This window comes from Schistocerca nitens, chromosome 10 (assembly GCF_023898315.1).
Source record: "Schistocerca nitens isolate TAMUIC-IGC-003100 chromosome 10, iqSchNite1.1, whole genome shotgun sequence".
In the NCBI taxonomy this organism is placed as follows: domain Eukaryota; kingdom Metazoa; phylum Arthropoda; class Insecta; order Orthoptera; family Acrididae; genus Schistocerca; species Schistocerca nitens.
The window spans coordinates 45,420,551-45,446,635 of record NC_064623.1 but is presented as its reverse complement, the minus strand read 5'-3'; the positions used below and the strand labels follow the sequence as shown (position 1 = coordinate 45,446,635).

Here is a 26,085-nt window from a genome sequence, read left to right as displayed (position 1 = left end):
AGTATATTTTCTCTCAGAATTATATAAGTCCTTGATGATTATGGTTTTAGTACACGGGAGTAGAATTTCCCAGAACTTTATAAAACTAAACACAGTGAAAAAAACACGTTTTGGAAAGATCTTTGATGTGCAGCAACGTGTACGCTGCATATTTTCGTATTACGAAAGTATAAATTCGAATACCACCAAACACCGCATGTTACTTTCCGAAGCATTGAAATCGAGATTGCAATGCGCTTTTGAAAGCCATTCATAGCTCATGTCATGTGATCTCGCCAGCCGATGACAGCGGGTATTCAGTGCTTAGGGCACATGATGTCAGCCAATAGCAACATCACTGTTAAGTAGCGCGAACGCACAAACAGAAAAAAGTTAATGATTTAAATTAATATATATAGTGTTTATACACGAATTGCAAGGCTTTCACATATAATATTGGTCTGTAAGATTAATACGCTGCAAGAGAAGCTAAGCTTTCACATATAATGTTGGTCTTTTATGTGTGTATTACAATTTAAGATATATCACACAAGTGTGATCGTAAAATTTTTAATAACGATTTAAATGTCTGATCTTCTGGGCTCAAAATTAATCTAAATGGCTCGTCATCAAAGAGTTGATTTTTAAATGAGAGTCAAATGCTCTGTGATTTAAGAAATTCATTGTACATTATTGCACATAGCTCCGTTGTAACTGCCAGAATGGTACTTTGATGGTAACACTTTTCAAACCACCATTCAGAATATTTTCCGGTGACCTGTTAGAAATAGGTTAGTTTCCGTTGCCAGAGAGCGCCAGATGACAGGCGTCACTGTGCTTGCGCAGCTATGATGTCGTAGGGAGCCCGTATGTTCATACGTGTAAAACATTAAAAGATCGTACATTATGTCATAGAAGAAACAAGACATCAGAGGATACTCCAAGAGCATCAGAATTTCGAGACCCATACTAAAATGTGCACATTTAAAGTGCACATATGTATGTCCATATTTCCAGTTAAGTAGGCCATGACCTGATGTTAAGCTTTTCAATGTGGTTTTCGGGATGTAAATTTTCTTGGAGTACCAGTACTGTGTAATCTCATGTTTGGTTCTCTATTATGGCAAAATGCCGTACGTGCTAGAAGTTGAAAACGTGCACTTGAAATGCAGCGAACAGCGTGTGGAATTAGAAAGAAAATTTCTTTAGCAAACTGACAAAAATAACTTCATTGTTCTGCAATGCAATTAATGCTTGACTGTCAGAAAGGTGGAAATCAGAAATCTGTTTTGTTTTCATTTGACGTAAGAGCAGTAAACAAAGAGGAAACAGCAAAATTACTAAATGTAAACATGGGTCACGTGGAGACTACCCACTACCCCACTGTAACTCAGGCTGCTCTGTTCATCAGCCCCAGATCTACGATATTTCCAAACCGGTGCAATACCCCACCACTCCGTCAAGTGTTTGATTTAAAAAAAATCCAATTTTCATAAATATGTTCATTTTGTAGTGCACATCTTTCTGAAAAGTCTGATGCATAAAACACGTGTGTTCGAGGAAATGTAAGACATGTTATTTGGTTGTAAGTGTGCCAAAGGGCAGTGCCTCGCCTCCTCACACAGCATTCTTCTATTGCATGTCACTGTACTTCGCTCTGTGGAATTGAAGCGTGTATATTTTGTAATGGATGTCATCAAACCATATTCAGGACAGTGAAACTTAAAATGTCCTGTGGTGCCTCTCCTGCTTACAATTGGCCGGTTTAATATCCTGTCGTGCTTTACAAATAAATAAATAAATAAATAAAATAAAAATAAAAAAGAACTCTTCAGAAAATTTGCACTCTTTATTCCCTATCAGCTAACAACTTGCTGCTTTGTGTGACATAAAATTAAATATAGGATACATAAACCCAGTAAAGACATGAGACAAGAAAGACAATACACATTTCTTCAATCCTTAGCTCCTAGAAGTTTTGTCTCTCTAATCTTGATACAGCTTTACATGGCATGCTTTCCTTTCTGCGAAAGAATCTATTACCTCATCAAAGTTCGTAAAATGTTTTGCTACATGAAAAGTCAAAATGTCGTTGTCTAATACTGAAAAAGCTGTTAATGCAAATAGGACCCACGGCTGGTGTGGTTTCCCGATCTGATTACGTCTATTTTGTCACTCTCTGCTACATAAAACAAAATAGGCCTTTCTAATACTGCAACAATTGTAATACACACCAAATAAACGAGACTGTTTTGGCACAAACGGTCTTTTTTGTAACGACAGAATATAATTCACAAAGTACCAATAGCAAATGCCTATTAGGCCTACTACAAGCAAAAAGCCTTACGTTAGGAAATAGTTTCACACTTCATTCATACACTCCAGTTTCTCAAGTATGAGATCGAACAGTAGTAGTACGAAATTTTTATACAAACTTGGAATCGTCATATTGTTCCATAATTTATGTGATGTCCCCGTTTCTTCTTCTTCCTCGTTCTAACAAACAGTCTCGTTATCATTAATTCTGTAACTGTTCCTGTCAATGACAAAGCTTATTCGCAGGTCAACACCATTAACTCTGCCAGAATCACCGGTTTAGTTATCCCACGATTATTCTCCGGTTAGGCCTTGCTACATGTTCGTACAATGCATTTTCCGTGCTTCTTCCAGAACAGAATTTAAACCGGCTGCTGGTCGAGGACTGTACAACTGGCCCTTACTAGTACAGCGATCTGGCCAAAAATTTTCTGGCAAAATTTCATTTTCTTAGATACTCCGAGAAGGTAGTACGTAATCTTTCTTACCTGTTATTCGTTTATTTCCACTCCTGTAGTCTGAATCTATGGATTTAGCGTAATTATAACAATGCTCATCATCCGCAAACCCAATCAGCCACACAATCAGATAGCGGTTGGCATTCATCCGTTCGGCCTTACTCCGCTCAGCTCGTATAGCCCCTTTTGTCTGTAGGAAAGTTTGTTTCTACATGCAATGAGGATTCCCCTGACAGAGACATCATGTACACTATGCACGCATTCACAAATCAACTTACGATTCATTCAGAAATCAACTTAGAATGTGTTTAAAAATGTTCAAAAACCGACAGGGATGCGTTGCAAAGTCATATGAAGAATCGATAGACTAACGTGCACTGGACGCTAGTCGCTTCGTGAAACAAGGTTTTTTCCCTCAATAGCATGAATTTGCCCCCCCCCCCACTCCCCTCCTACAACTGGGCCTGCTGCGCATGCAAGAATCTGTCAGCTTGAGCGCTCCAGTAAAATTTTTCCCGGTAGCATCTAGCTGCTTGCTGCGACTGCTTACAAAGCCAACAGCCACATTTCTGTAGCCAGAAGCGGGAGAAGGTACTACTCAACTGCGCATGCGCATGATCCCGCTCGTAACTGCTAAAACGAATCTAATGTAAACAGTTGTGAGGTCACGCTCATCGGAGGCAATTTGTTGTTACGGAACATTGCATAGTCTTCCTAAAAACTTTGACACATTTTGCTGTTGGCAAACACTTGTTTGAGCACTGTGTTTTGTTGCTGTATATGGCGCATTTCCTTTGCAATTTAAGTTTTATTTTCGTTTTTTTTTGTTGTTCATGTTTTATTGTGGCAGTATTATTCTGACATAGCGGTATACAGTAATATCCTTTGTTAGAGTATCGGTTCTTGCCAGTCAAAATAACAAGAATTTAACTGAAAACAAAAACAATGAAAACTTCCCGGAATTCTAAAAAATTCCCGGGTTTTTCCCAGTTTTCTCCCAGATGAAAACATTCCCGGGTTTTTCCCGGATCTCCCAGTTGTCCCGGGTCGTATACACCCTACACATATCATCTTGCAACCACAAATGAAAGGTAACAGGCAGATTCCATATTACTTGATTTCCAAAACGCATTTCACATGGTACCCCGCTGCAGACTGGTAACAAAGGTACACAGACAGGTTCCCAGATAAGTGAGTAGCTTGAAGATTTCTTAAATAATAGAACCCAGTATGTTGTCCTCAACATCAAGTGTTCATCAGAATGAAGAATATCATCACTGATGGACGGGATGAGAAGCAATCTGCGGCTTTTAGCTCATGATGCTGTGGAGTATGGAATGGTGTTTTTGTTGAGTGACTGTTATGTGATACAAGATAACTAAGACAAAATGTCTAGTTGATTTGATGAATGGCAGCTACCTCTACATGTAGAAAAATGTAAGTTAATACAGTGAGTAGGGAAAACAACACTGAAATGTTCAAATACAGCAATTGTAGTGTGATGCTTGATGCAGCCACTTCAATTAAATATCTAGGCATAACGTTGCAGAGCGATAAGAAATGGAATGAGCATGTCATGAGTGTAGCAGCGAAGGGGAATTGTCGACTTCAGTTTATTGGGAGAATTTTTGGGAAGTGTGGTTCGTCTGTAAAGGAAACAACATATACAACACTATTGTGACCGATTCTTGAGTACTGATCAAGAGTTTGGAATCTCCACCAGGTTAGATTAAATAAAGACATCGGAGTATTTCAAAGGCCGGCTGTTAGATTTGTTACCAGTAGGTTCAATCCATGCACAAGTAGGGTGATACGAAGAGATCGTCGAATTCAAGTTCTGTGAATGATTTGGAATTATAATAGGAAGTTACTTTGGGAACTTAAAGGAGAATCCCAAGAGGGAAGGCAAAATTCTTTTCAAGGAACACTGCCGAGAAAAAGTAGAGGAATGGTATTTGAAGATGATTGGAGAACAATTATACTGCCACCACCTTTCATTTTACAGAAGGACCATGAAGATAAGAGAAATTAGGGCTCACATGGAGATATACAGTCATGTCTTTTCTTCCTCTATCTATTTGCGAGTGGCTCAGGAAAGAAAATGTCAAGAAGTGGTGAAAGGTACCCTCAACCAACATACGATAGCTTTCAGGCTATGTACATAAAAGGAGACGATTTTTTTCTATGGCTCAGCAAAAGAAATCAGCCTGCGGGCCCTGACCCTTTACACGGAAAAATATCAGTGTGTTGGAAAACAAACCAACATGCTATTACAGCAAATCCTCAATTTTCTTCTGGTCAGAAGCTCACTGGCACACCAAATAGTAAATAGTGGACGGCCTCACTCTTTTTGCACACCTGAGATGGAGGAGTGTGCGCCACATTTAGTGGACAAAAATCCTGGATCACTGTGTGATGATTACCAGCAACAGAACACACAACACATCAGTCATTCCCTTCTCTGAGTGGTACATACTAAACAATTTCTGTGTCTGTATCATCTTTAGTACTTCCAGGTTGTAAAGCCAGAAGATTGCCATGGCAGATTACAGTCCCATAAATGACTTGCAAATGTGTGGCGCCGATCCGTTTCATCCATCCTGGATTTTATTAACTGACAATGTCGGGTTTACAAGAGGTGTGTAACACAGAACTTCTTGCCGCCATTTTTGTGCTTTCAGATGGCTACTGTGTGTGTGCACGACAGAGTCACTATATGGGGGAAGGTTTCCTCCAGCCTGCAGATGACACACTGATCATTCCCTAATTCTCATAAATGGTTTGTGCTGGGGCCTGCACGGCTAGTTTGTGATTTCCCATAATGGCTGGCAGTTACCAACCCCCATTTGATAGGAATATATGAAGACACTGGCAGAAAGTTCTTTTAGTGCTTGCAGGGGGAAAAAAAAAAAAAAAAAAAAAAAAAAAAAAAAAAAAAAAAAAAAAAAAAAACGAAATGTCTATATTACAGCTCCTGATTCTGATTAGCTGAAAGACCTCAATGCTGCAATAGTTTTGTCGAGTGATTGAGAGCTCACTAAATTGAAGTAGTCCACTGGCAGCTCTCACACAGCTGAGTGGCAAGTTGTGGACTCTACAGTGGAGTTGGTATTTTTAAAAAATCCAGAGTTGCTAATTCTTTGTGCTTAACACAGTTATTTTGCATACATGGGAAGACTACAAGACTCTGAATTGCTTGAACATGTGCACGAGTGCAATTTTGTGTACTTTTTTCCAGTTATTCTAGGTATGTTTTCCCTTTTGGTGAGAATGCAGGTACTCAAGAAGAATAGGCACCTTAGAGTGTGGAGTCAATAGCCGGCTGGAGGCAGAATCTGCAGAGCAAAGCAGACTCTGCAAGACTTAACTCAAGAAAATAAATTTCATTTGTTTACACGGAAATCTTGGAGTGTGTCTTCTGACCTAGTGTTTTGAACCGTTTTCCTATTTTGTTGTTGAGGAGATTTTTTCAGATGTTTTGAGGAGCCAGCTGGAGCTAGTGTATTGAACTGTTGGCAGTATGCATATTCCAGTCCAGTGGTCAGATCTCGGAATCTTAGAGTGGTTACATAGCTAATGGGATTTTAATTATTGCTTTGTAGTAACGACAAGTTAAATCATGCCTTGCAAGAAATACAGGCAAATTATTTAGACAGATTTCAGTGCAAAGATTTAATCTGGATCCAACACCAAATGTTTCCAATTCCATCTACAGAGCAGTAGGTCATGTGATTTGTCTCACGTGCCACATACACTTACAAGTGCAACGGTTATGGCAACAGTTGCTAATGTGACTTCACCCTCTGCCACGAAAGCTCTGAGAGTGGACTAAAGTAAAAGGCTAGAAGGATGCATTGTCATTGCAGACTGATGAAATCAAACAGTGGTCACATCACAAAAAAAGGTTAAACCATTCTCTAAACAACACAAAAAAGGAACCATTGGCCATAAAATGTACAAAATGCAACCCTGTTGACTTAAGACTTAAGTAAGGTACTTAAAAGTGACAACCACTTAAAAGGTATTATGGTTTTTTGTCTTAAAATAGTCACACAGGAAACTAGAGAAAATTGTGCCACATTTTAAAAAATAAAGCTTCAAACACACTGAAGTTGGCTGAAAGTTACTGATGAAACATGTTTGGATAACTAAAGAGCTGCAGATACCAGGTAATCTAGTCTTTTGCCTTTCTTGACAAAATTACTCATTGTTTCTGAAATATTCTCTAAAAGTTAACAAACATAATTGCTCATATTAATGTTACTTACTGGCTCTTGACTGATTTCAGCTTCATCATTGACAGAACTTCCCTGTTTTTCTGGAACCTTCTCCTGTAAGAAAAATATAATTGAAGACAAATTACAAAGAACAAACAGCAAATGAAGTATACATTACAAGAAAGTAGGCAAAAAGTTCTAGGTCTCTGGATGGGGAATTCTAGCCTGTATTCGAAGCAGAATTTCGTTTTTTGTTTTATTTGACTGAAGCTTCTACAAATTTATAATTCTTGGATGGAAATTGACAATTAAGCCAGTCTTCATTGTTCTACACATGCGTGATTTGGTTGGTGGGGGACTTAAGTTTTCTCTCTTTTTTTCCTCTACAAACTTGATGCTTTTTTTTAAGCTGCCTTTAGATACAGGACACAAAAATGGCATCTTATCAGAAATTCCAATCAAAATGAAAAGACACGCTTGTTCACCACTCATTCTATAAATGTATTTCATCCAGTAAACTATTTGTAGAGTATTGTTTGTACTTGCAATATAATTAATGTAGTTATTAAATGAGAATACATGACCACCACAATGAAAGTAAATAACAAAATAAATACTTTCCGAGCACAGGAGATTACTCGCTGAAAAGCAGCTTTGAATTGACGAACTGACAACAGGCAACACCAAACAAAAAGAGAGAGAAAACTAGCTAGCTTTCAGAAGAAATCCTGCCCATATCTATGCCTGCTAACCGCCCCCCCTCCCCCCCCCCCTTACACACGATTCTGTGCTTGAAACATACAATGCCAGGATTGCAGTTCAGCAGGTGGACTGGGGTAGGGTTGGTTGTGTGGTGGGGGAGGCAGGGGGGGGGGGGAAAGGTAGGGCATACATATAGAGAGGCAGCCAGTTTTCTGGTTAGGAATGTGGGGTGGGGGTGGGGAAAGTGAACAGGCTATGTATTTGCACGCTACCTCAACGTTCCTACTATAAATGAGAATATCAAGTGAAATAGATGATAGAAAAGATATGATTAACAATATTTGCTAAATCAGGTTTACTTATTATGATGTTTCAGAAATTCAGAGACAGAATAGAAGCAGTGATCAAGCAAGAATTGTTTCACCTTACTTTAAATGTATTCAATGACAGTATGCATTTTCAGTAAGAATACATATTGTTATGTAACGTAACTCTAATAAGATACACCACTCTTATGCATTAATTTGTACTTGGACCTGCAAAATGTTGTTATCATTATGGAACAGTCATTAGTACATTTGTAAAATGGTAATGGATTTAGAAGTTGACCAGCAAATGAATTAGCTATTTGAAAAGGTGCAGCTCGTTAAAAATAGGAAATTTTTGGTTTGCAATGCAACATAGTAGATAGCATATTTTTTTAAATACACACACCAGAAAAAGTTTTGCATCGCCCCCGTTCCTGCAACTCCTGAAGGTAGACGTTGACTGTGGATACTGTATCACAGACACCACCTGATCCTCCTTCATAAAATGCCTACATAATTCCCCTATACTGTTGGACACATGAGCCAACCCTACACTAGGCTTCACAATGCTGGTAACCTGGTACTCACTCTCCAACACTTCCTGCAACTGCTAGCCCGCACCTCTACCGTGCGATCTACCTAGCAGCACAACCTTCTTCTTTCTGTCAGACTTTGCAACTGACCTAGGCCTCCTGACTGCTGAGGACCTGTTGTTTCAACACTGCATGTGACTTGTAGATCTAAGTGGCTGGAGAGAGACTAGCATCAAAGAACACATCATTTGAGTTATATTTGTGAAAAGTTGGAGAGAAATTGTGGGCTACATGCCTACACAGGCCATGAGACACTGAGTGCAAGTCAACTTCCGGTCAGTCATCATCGGGAATCATTCTTACCAGGAGCCCTCAGTGCTAGTCCACCTGCGAGAGGGGTGAAATGTTATACAATACAAGGCTGCACAGCTTCAACTGACAGACATGTTTCCTGTGTTTTGGGCTATGTCAAATTTACTGCTGGCTTCAGTGATAGAAACACTCACTCAAGTTTTGGACTCATCTTTTGAAGGCCATTAGGCAGGTTTATAGTCATTCAGACATGGAAAATTCTCGATATGTGAAATTTGAATTTGTATTTAGTTTGATTATATGGCGGCAGGATTTATTTATTAGCATTTCATTATGTTTATGTAAGTCAACTTAAGGTGGATCAGGAAGCATTTACATGCCTACCATGTGAATTAAGGATAGAAATGTTTAAACTGGTACACTTTATTACCTATCAATTCAATTCTGGGAATTTCTATTGCAGTTCTCTTCAATACATGTAAATTTAAAAGATACCAGTTGAATGTCTGGATTTAGATCATATGCTGTCTGCAACTAGAGTCAGAATACAGAGAAGCCATAGCCTCTACAATAACAGAGGAGTGGGGTATTCACAAAGGGTCATCACTTAACTGCCTTCTTTCCATTCAGTCATATCTTTGTCTACAGTGGAATACTTCTGCATGACTTATAGCAAAATTATACTATTTTTTGGAAGCTCACTTATGGTAGATATAAACTGTTGTCCGGAAAAATTGAAAATATTTAAATTAGTGATGCCATTCATTTATTATTACCATGACTATGTTCATATTATCCAATTGTATTATTCTTGAAATATCAAGTTAGCTAAGATCTCTAGCAATTAATTTTATTACTATGACCAGTTTCGACAGATCTACACTGTCGAAGTCTGATCTTTAAATATTAGTTGCACAAGCTTGTTACAATACTGAAAGGCACATATTGATGTTGGATCAAATAAAACATGGCAGGGTACATGAGCTTATCACAAATAAAGTAATGTACAATTAAAACATACAACAAGTTACTGATGTCACATCATACACCAATTGCTTGACACCATGACACGCTGGTGTTCCTTTCATATTTTATTTGAGGCAACATCACTATGTGACTTTCAGTATTGTAACAAACATTTACAACTATTAGTGTTACAAGATTTGATGATGGGAGTGTAGATCTGTCGAAACCGGTTATAGTAATAAAAAGAATTGCTTGCCATCTTTGCTAACTTGATTCTTGAATAATACAACTTTCAGGTGTCGTCCCCCCCCCCCCCCCCCCGCCCCCCTCCACAGCTGACACAATATCAAAATTATATTATCCAACTGTCCTCTGGGAACTACACACACAATAGATGTAATGGAGATGGCTTTATTGGAACCAAAGTGAGAGGTGATACTCATAATTATCATTTCTGAATAAAAATACAGTGAGGCAGATTCGTTTATATAAAGGAAGTCATATTCTTATTAATACTCAACATTATAATTGGAATTAATCATTGAATGCTCTAACATAAAATGAGTGTAGAAAATAAATTGAAATGGTGCCCACATAACAGACAGTCTGATGTAGCAGGCTGCTGTAAATGTTAAAGCATATGATTGAATGGGATGTCTGAAAAGTCACTCATTTATGTAACAGACTGCAATAAATGTTAAAGAATATGATTGAATGGGATTCCCAGATTCTTGTGGCACCTGGAGGATGGGTGAAATAACACATCTTTCATATATGTATTCCTGCACTGTTCATATTCAGAAGTATGTAATCACTTTAAATGGCCTTTTCAACATACAGTTCCACTGCCTGTTTTTGAATAGCATTTCTCACATATTTTGTACACTGAGTATATTTTCACTGAAGTAATTTCACATCACACTTCTCTTAGGTTTCATTATGACTATTTCATGCAAAGGAGTGGTTGATATATGCGGACCATCTCCGACACCAAATAAGTGTGTAGGACTTTAAAGACTGCACTTAAGGACAGGTTTTAAAGACTGTTTGGCTTCTAACTGTCACCTGAAAGTCACTTTTTGGATATTTCCAGTTTCCACATCTCTAATACTCTTCTCCGTTACAGGAAAGTGTACTAACCCCCCCGCCATCCATCCCTCACAACGCACACACCTGAGATGATTTGTCAACAACAGCTGCCATTCCTCTGTGGTTCAAAAAAAAATCTGTTAGCCACAACCTCCTTTGACTGCCCAGGATACAACACTGGCAAAAGACGTATCTACAGACATACTCTGTAAACCACCGAGGAGGATACTCCCTACTGTACTCGTTATTAGGGCATTTTCACATTCCATTCAAGTATGGATGATGGGACAAATAATTACTTGAATGCCTCTGCGCACACTGTAATTAGTCTAAGCTTGTCTTTGCAGTCCCTCCATCAGAGATACGTGCAGGATTGAAGTACGCTACTGTCATTACCTGTTTCCAATTTTGAACTTTTTTTATATTCAAGTTCTGAAATTTACTAAACAGACTTTCTTGGGATAGTGTGCATATATTTCCAAGCATTTGGCATTTTAGTTGGTTCAGCATCTCTGTGATGCTCACCCATGGTTTAGAAATATGTGACCATTTGTTCTGCCCAACCCTGTGTACATCCAATAACCCCTGTAGGTCCTACTTCATGTGTGTCTCACACACTTTAACAACACTGGAAGATGGATTATATGACTGTTTTGTAAGCAACTTCCCTTGTTGCCTGCATTGCCCCAGCATGCTACTAATGAACAGAAGTCTGACATCTGCTTCAACTGAGCCTGTGTGTTCTTTCATATTCCCACAAAGTGTTACATCCAGATATTTGTACAGGTTCACCAATTCCATCTGTGACTCACAGATATTCTAATCATGGGACCCTGTCTTGTTTTGTGAATTGCAAAATTTTACATTTCTTAACACTACTGCCATTATCTGATTCGATTTTTGAAGTATTTAATGTTCAAGTACCAAAAATTTACATTTGGTACAAAATGTCTCAACACTACTGCAACCATGGTGAAATCAAATGGAAGGTCCCTTACAGCCCTAATATGAACTTCGAAGCTGGTTACTAATTTTCCCATGCTCTACAAGATAATATCTTTTACTGCCAACAGCTGATAGGCTCAGGAAATAAAGAATGAATATCAGAACGGCTTTACATGCGGGTATTACATGCAAATTCCTCCTTCATTCATCAAACCAAGGATCTAGTAACAGCAAATCTCCAGTACTAATATATTTCTACTTTCTTTTTTATTTCTGTGTAAACGTTACAGCCAATATCTTTTGTAATCTGATCTGTACTTCAGTGATGGCCTTCCTGGAGTTGTTCCACCTTTGACAGAAGCCCGATATATTGTCTTTAGGAGTTCTTCATATGTCAACACTTGGCCACTAATCTGAACTCTTCTTTCTACAATAGCCTTCCATAAACTCCTTTTCCCTCCAACTCTTAACCATTCAGCAGACCATCACATTTCCAAGAAGTGCCTTTAATATCATATCTCAAAAGAATTCAGTCTTTTCCTGTCCCCAGTCATCAAGTCCAGGTCTCACAGTCATACAATGCCACCACATTCAACATGTATGCTTCCAGAAACCTTTTCCTGATTTTTAGGTTGTTACTTTCAGAGATTATTAACCTTGTCTTTAATACATACAGGTACTGATTGTTCTTTCTGCTCGCACCACACTGACTGAGATAATTGTTTCTAATAGTGTAGTCCGCTCCCCATACCCTCTGCAGACAGACTTTCTGCCTGTCTACTGAGCTCCCTAGTACCCGTTCACTACGGTCCATTATCTACAATGATGTTACTGAATATTTCCTCATTTTATTTAATATTTAAGCTAAAACTGCATCACCCGCACAGGTCAGCTCTTGTGACAATGTGTATTTTAATCTAAGTCAGTGAACAAAAAAAAATTATGTCCACTGTTCTCCTTGTAAGGTTCATTACTACTACTCTAATGAGCCAAAACAAGTGATTAACAGTATTCTGGTCTGAGTTTGGAAAGCAATATAGTAATAATTCTCCGTAGCAGGCATTGATAAGTTCCTACAGGTATATGGCACCTAATGTCCACGCACAGGTTATCCCGTTCCCATCGATTACAGACTGGTGGTTTGTGATCATGGACCTTGCACGTGACAGCGTGATTCATCTGACCAGGCGACACTTACACTGATCCACAGTAAAATCTCAAAGATCCTTGATACGCAGCAATCATAATCGATGATGTCTTGTGTCAAAATGGGAACACATAGTGGTCGTTCGCCGTACAGCCCCACTTTTGACAGTGTGCGCTAAGCGGTGAGCTCCAAAACACTTGTGCCTGTTCCAGTGCCATACTCCGTTTTCAGATCTGCCGCAGCTCGCCTCCTATCCAACCTTATGAAGTGGACAAACCTCTGTACATTTACTGTAATCAGGCAGAGACATCTTAGTGTTCTTGCCTACTCATGGCTTAACCTTCATTCATTTACTTTCCAGTGATGCTCACAACAGCAGCACATGAACAGCTAACTAGCTTCACCATTTCCAAGATGCAGATTTCAAGGTGCTCGGCCATAACTATGTGCTCTTTGTTGAAGACACTGATGTCAGTAGATTTCCTGATTTTGGCCATGACTGTCACTAGAATAATTTCTCATTTGTCTCTCCTATGCTTATATACTTTCCTTACCATGTCACTTGCCCACAGCACCTACAGTCACCACTATCTCATGGTGGACAGCAGTCACAATGTCTAGGCTCACCTGAAGAGGCACACTCTCTGAGATATAAGATATGAACACTTGTTCACCAGAGGGACTGAAAGATGTTTGGTTGTGAATATGAGCACATTCATTGTTTGGAGCTCTGTCCACAGTACGATTTGGCAACTGAAGTAAACATCACAAGCCAAGATCTCTAAAAAGCATTTAATTGAATACCGAGTTTCAACATAGCTATGCCGTAATTAACAGATTTGCAAGAGTATGAGCAGAAACTGACAGGAAATATATTTTACAATCATGATACCATAACTCGTTAAATTGTCTTTTAACATAATCTATGGAATTCTAACATACCTTAACTTAATGCTTTAAAAGATTACAACATATTGTCCCTCAGAGTTCCAAGTTGCTTCACACTGTGTATACACTTTCCAGTATCATAAAGATCACTACAAATTGCCCTTCAAAAGTAAAATTGCTATACACATATGTTTGCATAAGCCTTGCCCTGGCACTTGAAGTCAGACTTGGATCTGTTTGGATGGTATGTCTTATGGTATGCACCTAATGCCTATATAATGTGCCACGAAGTCATTAATACATTCTCTTGATCTTGTACACATGATACATGTGTATCAGAAAGGAAAGTTGCCACTCACCAATAGCGGAGATGTTGAGTCGCAATAGGCACAACAAAAATATTCACATAATTATAGCTTTCAGCACTACAGTGTGGTTTCAGTTGTCCGAGACTGCAGATGTGTGTGCAAGTTGCGTTTGCACACGTGTGTGTGTGTGTGTGTGTGTGTGTGTGTGTGTGTGTGTGTGTGTGTGTGTGTGTACTGCTGACAAAGGCCTTAATGGTTGAAAGCTATAATTGTGTGAATCTTTTTGTTGTGCCTATAGCGACTCAGCATCTCCACTATATGGTAGGTGGCAAATTTCCTCTCTAATATTGTTACATTCCATTCTGGATTTTCCATTGTTTGATACATGTGTATGCATTTCAACAGTTGTAATCTGTCAAGCCAAGCTAGACGTCCAACAAAATATTCATAAACAACAAGAAATTTATTTCCTACATACATCATTAATGCCATTATTTGTACATAGTTTATCGTGTATGTAAGATATCAATGGAAATTGCAGTTGTATGTGTCTCAATTTAAATTGCTGTTGAATGACATGTAACACTTGTATTGGGCCTGACATTTATTGAAAAAATATATTGTAGTAGTTTTGAGTTGTTGATTTGGACATATTTAATGTATAAAACAGTCTCTGAAATTCTGCAATGAAGGACAGTGTATTATGTTTTAAGCATGACTTTGTTCTTGTAATTTGTATTGTAAGGTATTTCCATGAACTAGCCTGCTTAGTTCTATGTTATAAATTCTAAGTACAAGTAGACACCATTTGAACTTTTATGAGATAGATCATGGTAATTATTGTTCAACTCACATCCGCACTGAGCAACCTAGACATCGGGTGACGTATGCAGTGGGGGATTTAAAAATTTTGTGCCCCTAGGCACACCATATTATATGTGCACCCCCCTCCCCCCCAGTGAGGGGGGAGATCAAATAATAACTATTAGCCGATCACTTCACAATTGCCATTTTGGGTGGCAGCGCTGTGAGCTGTTTCTTTACTCTGCTATTTGTTGTTCTGAAGGATGCATCAGCAGTCTAGTCACTACAAACTAAAAACTGCATTGTGGTAACACATTCTTCTGTTGAAAGACAACAGAAACGAAAACACGGATATTCTTTAGAGTGTGTAGAAGACAACGTATTTTTGTTATACATTCGCTTTTAATATGTTCTTTTACATGAAACCGTAGAAAATGAAAATAAAAAAGTTGTGTTGCGATCTAAAAATTGTAGCAAACATGTCATACATTATAAATAAATATGTACTTTTACAAGGATGCATTCAAAATTAAAATTAAGCTGTAGTTTTATGATCTAATAACTTGAATGTGTAGCAGAAAAAAAAGACATGTTTGGTATTAATACATGAATCTATAGGAAAGTGTAAGAAATGAAAATGAAATAGAGATTTCGATGCACAAACTAATAACTAAATACAGGTGAACAAACACAGAGCTGGATTTGCTATTACGAGGGTAATCCCAAAAGTAAGGTCTCCTATTTTTTTATAAATACATAGACCTGTTTTTTCCACAATGGTTTACATCAGTTCACAGATTGAACATTTAGTTATTTTTTGATATAATCACCATTTCTGTCAATGTCTTTTTGTAGATGCTGTGGAGAGTTTTTACATGCCCATATCATACCAGCTCCCCGCCATGCTGTTCAGAAAATTATGAACCTCTTCTTTCACTTCTTCGTCGGAGCTGAATCGTTGGGACCACATTTAATGCTGACAGGTACTGTGAGACTCTGAAAAAACTCAAATGGGCAATTCAGAACCGGAGAAGAGGGATGTTGAGCAAGGGTGTACACATTTTCCATGATAACGCTCGCCCACGCATCGCTCGGCAAACCATTGCTCTCCTGCAACAGTTTCAGTGGAACATAAAGACCCACCCACCGTTATAGTTCTGACTTGGCACCCAGTGACTATCACCTGTTCCCTAGGTTAAAAGAACATTTGGCCGGAAAGTGATTCAGCTCCGACGACGGGGTGAAAGAAGAGGTACATAACTTTCTGAACAGCACGGCGGCAAGCTGGTATGACATGGGCATACAAAAACTGCCGCAGCATCTACAAAAATGCATTGGCAGAAATGGTGATTATGTCGAAAAACAGCTAAATGTTAAAGCTGTAAACTAATGTGAACCATTGTAGAAATAAACATGTCTATGTACTTATAAAAAGATAGGAGACCTTACTTTTGGGATTACCCTCGTACATAATTTTACAGACTAGTGTGGAAAAACCAAATTTGTTTTATAATCTAACAGTTGTCAGCAGCTCATGGTCTCACGGTAGCATTCTTTCTTCCCAAGCACGGGTTCCCAGGTTCGAAGGTCAGGGATTTTCACCTGCCCCGAGGTGACTGGCTGTCATCGTGTCGTCTTCATCATCATCATTCATCCCCCACTACGGTCAGAGGAAGGCAATGGCAAACCACCTTCATTAGGACCTTACCCAGTACAGCAGTGCAGGTCTCCCGCATATCCCCTATGCTCTGTCAAGAAGCATGGAATTCCATTTCCAATCTAATAGTTAACATGCACTAGAGTATGTGCAGCTAGATGCTCTCCGATAACGTATATATCCGCCATAACTATAGATTTCAGTGGACGCCAAGGAACACGCATCAGTTGTAATATACTACAGTATCAGTATGACTTGACTCTACAGTGCTGAGCAGCCTGGGTCATTCGGGTATTGTTTAGTATTCCATCGGCATTTATAAAATAAGCAGGTAATGCGAAGTTTGTAAATCCAATGAATGTGCTCTAAGTTACAATAAAAATCACATCATAATCTAAAATTTTTAAAACTAATATGAATAAATAGACAAACTCATCGGTCTGCAAAGTTTGCGTCTGACTTTGATGGCAGAAAAGTCATTGATCATATCTTTATAATTCACATGGTTATCAGTTACGAGGTCAGCTTCAATGTGAAGAATGGGCAAGGCATTCAATTACTCCTCAGACAATGTAGAACATAGCTACGATTCCAGCCTTTTAAGAGCCGAAAACGAGTGTTCTGCTGAACAGTTTGTAAGTGCCATAATACATAGAAATATTCTAAGATCAATGTCAACATTCTGAATACAGACTGTAACCTCTCTTTTCGTAAAAAATTACTCATTTCGACTGGTATATCACTAATTGCAGAAGATTTCAAAAGTTCTGCGAAATGTACACATTCACTAGGGAAGGAAGGCTCTGAATCTATGTCATATAATGCTTGGAGTTTTTTGCACGTTCAGCAATATTATCAGATTAACTATTCTTAAGGTTACTGAAAACTGTGAAAGAGTCTAACAGTTTTCTATAGCTTTCCTTCCTTCTCACTAATTTGGCATACAAACTGTCGAGTACTGGGAGAAATGTTTCGACTCTAAATTTTTTCCTTCCAGTCAGAAAAACTTCTTCAGAGTCCACTTCTTCATCATAATAAAGTTTGCATTTTCGTGATCTGTTATAGGTGCATTCATGGCCTATTTCAGTCAAAATGTCCATGGATTTATTTTCATACCAGTCCAACATGCCATGAATAGATGCAACAAATCCTACATGTGATTCATATAATTCATGCACTATTTTAGTAGGTATCAATATTTACACAATTTCAGATTTACACTATTAAATCTCTAGAGTATCTCCTTCCAAACTATCATCATGAATACTGTTTCTAGTCTGCTGAGCTGATTCAATAAAGCTGAAGCCTCATTTCACACAAGTGGTTTTTCAAACACATTATTGCCAATATGTATGAGGGCATTGATAACGCCCTCCCAATTTTCATATAGACACACACGCTCCCACTGTCGCTGACCAATGTGTTTTTGATAACTTTTTACCGTTTTGCTTCCTGGCTTCATGAAAGAAAGAAGTTTATCCCAACTATCTGTGGAAGCAGAGAAAAAAATTATAAAGGTTTTGCACTACACTGAAAAATGAACATGCTTCAGCCGGCCGAAGTGGCCGTGCGGTTAAAGGCGCTGCAGTCTGGAACCGCAAGACCGCTACGGTCACAGGTTCGAATCCTGCCTAGGGCATGGATGTTTGTGATGTCCTTAGGTTAGTTAGGTTTAACTAGTTCTAAGTTCTAGGGGACTAATGACCTCAGCAGTTGAGTCCCATAGTGCTCAGAGCCATTTGAACCATTTTGAACATGCTTCCTGACAACAGCTTGCAGTACTGGTGCTGAATAAATTCAAAGAATGTGCTGCAAAAGGCACATCATGCGCTTTCAGATTTCGTTGTTTAATGCGTGCGTGCAAATCAGTGTAGGTTCCTGACATCTAGCTTGCGTTGTCATTTGACTGGCCTCTACAGTCAGTAATATCAATGGAATTTGTAGACAGGACTTTTAGTAAGGCCTCAGCTAAGTTTTCGTACTTGTGTCCCGGGTTTGGTAAAAATGGAAGGAAACGTTCAAGAGGTTCACCACTCTCATTCGCATATCTTAATATGAAAGATAATTGATCAATATGTGAAATGTCCACAGTAGAATCTATTATTATAGAGAAATATTTGGCCCATTTTATTTCACTTATGATAATTCTGTTTATTTGTTCAGAAAAAAGCTCTATTATTTCATCACAGATAGTTGAGGAAAGATAACTTTTATGTCCCTTCCCTGGAATTTCATATCATTCAATGTACTCTGTGAAAAAAGGATCAAACTCGGCTATAAGTTCAAGAGACATTATAAATTGATCATTATGTAATGAATGGAATCTTTCAACGTGTCCAGTAGGGGAAGTCCACAACTTGTTAGCTTCTTCACTACTGCAAACACCCTTTTCAACACACTGCGCCAGTACGTTTTTTTTCTGTTTCAGCATATGACTCAAAATGGTTATCTATTGTTCCAAGTGACTTTTTTATTGTTAAGAGTGATAACACAGAATTTTTGAGTTCATGTGACTTCTCATGATGAGATGAAATATTAGAAATATTTTTCCAATCTGCAATAGCATTAGTAGCAGTCGCGGCCTTACCTCTGAACAGTTTAGGTGCAGAAAAAATAGCATACTAAAAGATCAAGCGAAGGTGATTCACCATTTAAAAGTTTACGATAAAATATATTTTTGTTCGAATAAGTGGCCTTATTGCCTATTGATTTTCTTGAATTAGAAAAATCACCATTACAATTTTGATTAGTGCCATGTTGCAAGAGAGTGTTGACTGTTGATTCATTGACACACCAGTCTGCAGGATGAACACTAACGAGATTATTTCCTTTTGTAATGTCTGACTCGACACTTAGCTTTTCGTGAAACTCGAAATCAGAAAGAATTTGTTTTTCTTCATTTTTAACTTTTGTTTTGTTTGTATTTCCTTCTTTTATAGCAGTTGCAGAGCCAGACATATCATCCATACTACTTGAGTTTGAAGTCGTACCAGCAACAATCTTTTGCGAAAAATTTATCTAGTCCGCCAAGCATTTTTAGAACATTGGCTTCTCGTTCTCACCTTTCCTTCGATAATTTCCGAAATGCCACCCCATTTAATTTTGCACGTTTGCTTTTTTCATTGTTATTCATGTTAAGGCACTTACAAAATAGTCAACCAACAGTCAAAACAAAAGAAAAAAAAATAGTAAGAGGAAAGAAAGAAAAACTGTATCCAGTTCCAATCATACAGTACTACACTGCACATGAGTACATAGCTTTTTACTTTAAACACGGTTCACAAGCACAAAGAGTTTTTATTTAAACATGAAGTGATGAACCTACCAACTCAGGATTACTCAACGTAGCTGTGCTATGAAAGAACAACAATGCAGAATAATTTAATTTCATTGTAGAAGCACACCTGCCGGCTGGAATTCGTCTCTAATTTAAAAAGCAAATAATTTTTGCAATTTCTTGCACTGAGGTGTGCTGGATAGACTCTTATCCCACTTATTCTTATAAAATTTTAGCGGTTTCTGTGGGCAGAGAAGACAGACTACAAAGTTTAAGTAATGTTGGTAGTTGATGTTGTGTGTTGTCATTTGTGTGAACACTGCTGTTATGTGTACACGCAAATGCCCCTTTTTTCAACATAAAATAAAAATAAACTTTCCTCAATGAAAAAAAGCTTAGTTAACAAGTATAATATAAAATTTGCAATGCCATGTACTATTCGACTGCACAGAGTGAGAACTTTGATATCATGCAGGCTACAGCACAATAAATGAGACAAATGAAAGTTGGTTTCTTCTTTCTTCGCCAAAAGAAGTAACTAAGTAAATAAACAAATAAAATTTTTAAACTGTTGTGAAGTGTATTTCACATATTATTAGATATTCTGTTTATGTTCTTTTCATATGAACGTCTGTTTAAAAATGTAAAACTTTTCCAGTATCAACATGTTCTGTTAAAGGGTGTCACTAAATCAAACCTCAGATATTGACGAACACAGACCTTCCACATTAATTACAGTAGTGGAGGGCTGACTTGATACTTCCTGGTACTTTCTACAAGAAATTTAAGTAGAGTCGAGTTTTACATACAAAGGCCCATACATGTTACAGTATTTAAGAAACTGCTTATTAGTTTATCACAGCTTTTCAGGGATCTCGGTATTTTCACAGGGAGTGCCACCCCTAGGCCCTTGCCTAGTAGGCCTATACGTAAATCCGGCATTGGACGTACCTATGCAATCCAGATGAAAAACCTATTACTATGGTTAAAATTGCATTAAATAAGTTATATTACTGTTTTATAATGTCAATCTGTATATAATGTTGTGTGTATAGCACTATTTCTTAACAGATAAAAATTAAAAAGATCAAATATATTGTCTAGCCATTATGATGAGAAAATCGAAACAATTGCGGGCATCGAGATATAAATGACAAAGATGACACAGATTAATCATATTACTAATATCCTCCCTTGGAGATAACTTTCTTTTTAAGTTCTTGTCTCTGTTTAACATACTACGAGCCTAATAGTTTCTTCATTACGTAATACATGTCAAATGTTTTTATCCTATAAAAATTTATCGGTTACGTACTTTACTTGTACATAAAATTTCTAGAGTTCTCTAATCTGAATTATATATAAATGTAACTAAAAACGGTCCTTAATAATGTATTAACAATTATGTGCAATTATGCCTATATATTTGTGCTGTATACAAGATGATAATCCAGTCAACCACCACAGTGTCAGCTGGTGGATGTTAAGTGGCTGTTGTTATGTTTGTACCACTTCTGTGTAGTCCAGCTCGTGGTAAACGTGGACTCTTGAAATCAGCATCGTACAGTAATATTTTTTCTGTATATAGTCATTTTATATTTCTCATGACAATTTGTGGTGATCTTAATGAAAGTGGAAAGTATATATTCAAAGTGAAATGAGTTACAGCTCTTGATGGACCTTATGTTGTAATATTTTAAAGCATAAGGTACATTATAATTCTGTAGGTTGTGTTACAAGACAATTTATCAAGTTATGATTGTAAATCACGTTCCCAATCAACTACTGCTCATCATTTAGAAGATCCAATGATAACACCACAGCTCTGTCAAAACTGCTTTTTTAGCGGTTTCAGCTTCCGAAGTTTCCTTCAGTTCCCATACATTGCAGATCAACACCTACTGCCACTGTCAAGAATATATAGGGTGGTCTGATATACTTATGTACCACAATACTCTGAGTACACATGAACCTGAATCTTAAGCAGGCGGTATCCAGTTGTGGGTTCAAGTTGTACTGTAATCTCAGTTATATTACTGTGTGTTATTGTACAGTCACAACTCTGGGTATGTATTGTGCTCTCCTCCCACGCATACAGCTGACTTACTTTTTATGTTTATTGTTATGAGTGGAGATGTTTGTAGTGGGCACACGACAACAAGGTCTTCAGCGCCCGCATAAAAACACATTGAGATGAAGTGTCGGTAAAATACACAAAACAGGAAGATAAAACAGCACAGAAAACAAAGATAAAAAAAATTGGCAAACTATGTGTGTAACCGCACAGAAGCATGGAACGAAGTATTGTGTCAATATTAAAAGATTAACTAAACAGGATGAAAGTGGTATAAGGAGTTAAAACAACAGAGCAAATGTATGTGGCTGGCTGACCGCAAGAAGAAAAAAGGAGGAGCCAGCTACTGTGCAACACACTAAAACCTCGACCCTACAATGTTAGGCCAGAGTCCACACACATCACAAAACTTCATACTGCCTGAGCAACTGCCAGGAGGAACACCATGGCCAGGATGTTGACTTCCTCAACAAAAGCTTGTTGGCCAGCACCACCAGCCATTCCTCATCCCACAACTTCCCGTGTAGTGCAGAAATGACATCCTGCACGGGAATAGGACACTGTGGCACATCCTGTCCTCAGCAGGCCACCTCGGCAGCTCGATCAGCCTGCTCATTTCCCCATATCCCTATATGACCTGGCACCCAGCAGAGTGACATCTGCTTACCCTGCTGTTGGAGCAAATACAGTTGCTCACTATCAGCCATATGAACTCCTAAGCTGGGTACAGGTTCTGTAACGATTGTAAGACACTAAGGGCAGAGCAGATGAGAAACCATTTGCCCTGAATACAACGCATCTGCTCCAGTGCCTTCAGGATGACACAGAGTGTCGCTGAGAACACGGAATACTTGCCAGGAAGGTGACAGAGCAGCCAAGGAAATTCCCTTGTTTGGAGCCATCAGCGTACACTACAGTGAAACTGTGATGCATATCTAAAACATTAAAAAACAGAGATTGAAGTGTAAAATCTGACGTACAGTCTTTTTTTAAAATTGGTCAAGTCTAAAATAAGTCTGGACCTCCGGAGAAGCCAAGGTGGATATCTGCTCCAACCGCAATGTAGAACGTGAAGACCAGCCACACCAATCTCTAGAAGGCAAACTTGTGCACGAATCCCACAGGGCCTCGTTGCCTGTTGCCGGTTACAAAAAAGCCTTTCCAGTGGGGGCTGAGTAATGGTACGGTAGATGGGTGTGTATGGTGTGGATGGTCTTTTATATGCTTGGCACACCCCTAAGTAGCCATCACCTGATATGAAGCAGCGGTACACGAGCCTCAGCACAGACGCATGGTATGGGCGCTTGTTCTATTCAGAACAGTGGCCAACCGAATCCCTTCATGGTGCACCAAGTCTAGCATTTTTAAATAAGAGGGTCTTGCAGACACCGTGCACCCATAATCGAGCCGAGATCATACAAATGCCCTGTAAAACCAGAGCAGACAAGTCCTGTATGCTCCCCATGTACTGTGGCTAAGACATTTTAAAATACTTAAGTAAACATTTTTTCTGGTCCTGAAGATGTGGTAACCACAAAAGCTTAAAGTCAAATATGAGGCCCAGAAAACTCACTATGTCTTTGAAAGTAAGGAAAGTGTCCCTCATTCTCAACTCGTGTTTTTGTTGTGGTCTTCAGTCCTGAGACAGGTTTGATGCAGCTCTCCATGCTACTCTATCCTGTGCAAGCTTCTTCATCTCCCATCTTCATCTACTGCAACCTACATCCTTCTGAATCTGCTTAGTGAATTCATCTCTTGGTCTCCCTCTACGATTTTTACCCTTCTCGCTGCCCTCCAATACTAAACTGGTGACCCATTGACACTACAGAACATTTCCTACCAACCAATCCCTTCTTCTAGTCAAGTTGTGCCACAAACTCCTCTTCTCCCCAACTCTATTCAATACCTATCCTCAACTCAGGAAAGTTTAAAATGGAATGAGAACAGTTAAAAAGAACACACACGACTTCTTGGTGAAAAACTTAAAACCACTCTCCTGACCCATTCATCCAAATGTCGAAGAGTTGGTAGCACCTGACATGTTGTTGTTGCAAGGCTTGAGGAAGGGCAAAAACAGAGAAGTCATTCACAAACAAACAACACTATGGACGTAATGCAATTAATAGCTATTGCAAAGACAGTCACACTATCACTATCTTGAGGGACACCGTTCTCCTGCTCAAAGCAATCAGACAGGACATCACCAAATCAGTATCTAAAATATCACGGCGAGAGGAAGGACTGAATAAAAATAGGAAGGCAACAATGAAAACCATAATTGTGAAGCTGCTCGAGGATAAGATGCCTCCAAGTAGCATCGTAGACCTTCTCAATGTCAAAAAATATACCTAGAAGGTGATGTCGGCATAGGAAAGCCTGTTGTATAGCCACCTCCAGAAGGACCAGGTTATCAAAGGTGGAGCAGTACTTCCTGAACCCACACTGAAAGCGACTAAGGGGGCACCTGGATTCTAAGACTGAGACAAGGCGGCAGCTGACCATCCACTCCAAGGTCTTTCCCACACAGCTAGTGAGGACAACACTACAGTAAATACTCGGGGATGCGCGGTCTTTCCCGGGTTTTAAGAGAGGAATTAAAATTGCCTCATGCCATTAGTTTGGAAAGTGACATGACGTCAAAACGGTATTAAAAATTGCGAGGTGATGCAGCATACTGTAATGGGTTCTTTTGAGACCAATGGACGTAGGCTGCAGACAATGCAGAATCCAGCTCCAACATGCAAAACGGCAGTTGTAATCTTAATCAGTGGTGTACCAGAAGTCCGTACTATGCCCCTCAGCAACCACTCTATTGCACTGGAAGCCTGAATCCTGACTGGCAGTTGCAGTAACTATGGCAAAACAGGTTCCCATGGTCTGGGCAATGTCCCGTGGAATGGTTTGGAGAGTGCCGTTCCCCATTACAGCAGTCATGGAGCACCTCCCTCCACTCCCAAAAATTCTCTTGTTGGTCTCCCACACAACACAACTCTTTCTGGAACAATTAATGGTGTACAGGAACTGTTGGCACAACCTCTTCTTGCTCTCTCGAATAATTCCGTGACACCTTGCCCTCGCCAAAAGGCTACCAAACCTTGAACCTATGCGAAGCTACACACGTAATTCTGATTGCAGAGTGACATTCGTCACTCCACAAAGGGATAGGTTGTCTCTTCTCTTGTCCCAGGGTCTGTGGAACGGATGCTGCAGTGGCGTGGTGGATCATTTTCTTATTATGATCCACCCATGTCTCGACATTGGCACAATGTTTAAACTGGGCCAACTAGCCACAAAGTCTCCAGTCTGCTCTACCAAGCATGCATCACGGCAGTTTCCTTTCGGGTTCCACTCCATCTGACAGATGAATCCAGATCAGAAAGTGATCACTTCCATGCAAGTCGTCCACCACTTCCCACTAAGAAGTGTGAGCAAGAACTGGAGTACTAAGTGAGAGATCAATGGCAGTGAACGACCCAGTTGCTATGCATAAATGTGTGTTCTGTCCCGTATTTAGCAAGTAATTGCATGAGAAAACGAGAAGCCTCTGAATTGCTCTACAACTGGGGCAGGTAGTTGCAGAGCCTCAAAGCACGCTGTGTGCATTAAAATCACCACAGTGGTGGGGGAGCTGTATGATAAGTTTGGTTGGGGCCTCATCATTGAGCACATCACATGGGGCAAGTAAAGGGAACAAATCATCAATGGATGACACACCTGCACTGGTATGGCAACGGCTTGTAACGTCGCTGTAAGGGAGAGTGGTGAGGAGTGGTAGTCAGTACTGACGAAAATACCTATGCCTTCTCTAGCTCACTCTCCACTCACTTCGTCCTTTTTGGGCAGGATATAGCCTCATAGTTCAGGGGTATACGATTGATGGAAATTAGTAGGGGTATACAACTGATGGAAATTAATCTCCTGGAGAGACGGACAGAGTGGGCTACCCTGAGATAAGAGACAGAGTTCCTCCACATGCCTTGTGAATTGTTTATTGTTATTGCAGTGTTCCTACATACAAATGGTTCAGTTCATTTTCCTTCTTTTTTTCTATCATTGGAACGGAAACCCACTATGCGAGAACTGATTTGATAGACTGATTTCTAGA

At 39.1% G+C, this 26,085-nt stretch overlaps 1 protein-coding gene across 1 annotated transcript in view; it reads right to left on the bottom strand.

Annotated features, from left to right (window-relative positions):
* LOC126210285 (uncharacterized) overlaps positions 1-26,085 on the bottom strand; it is a 278,066-nt gene that overhangs the window by 203,016 nt on the left and 48,965 nt on the right. Inside the window, exon 4 of the mRNA XM_049939481.1 lies at positions 7,022-7,084. Coding sequence (XP_049795438.1) covers positions 7,022-7,084 — 63 coding nt within the window. The remainder of the gene's footprint in view (positions 1-7,021; positions 7,085-26,085) is intronic.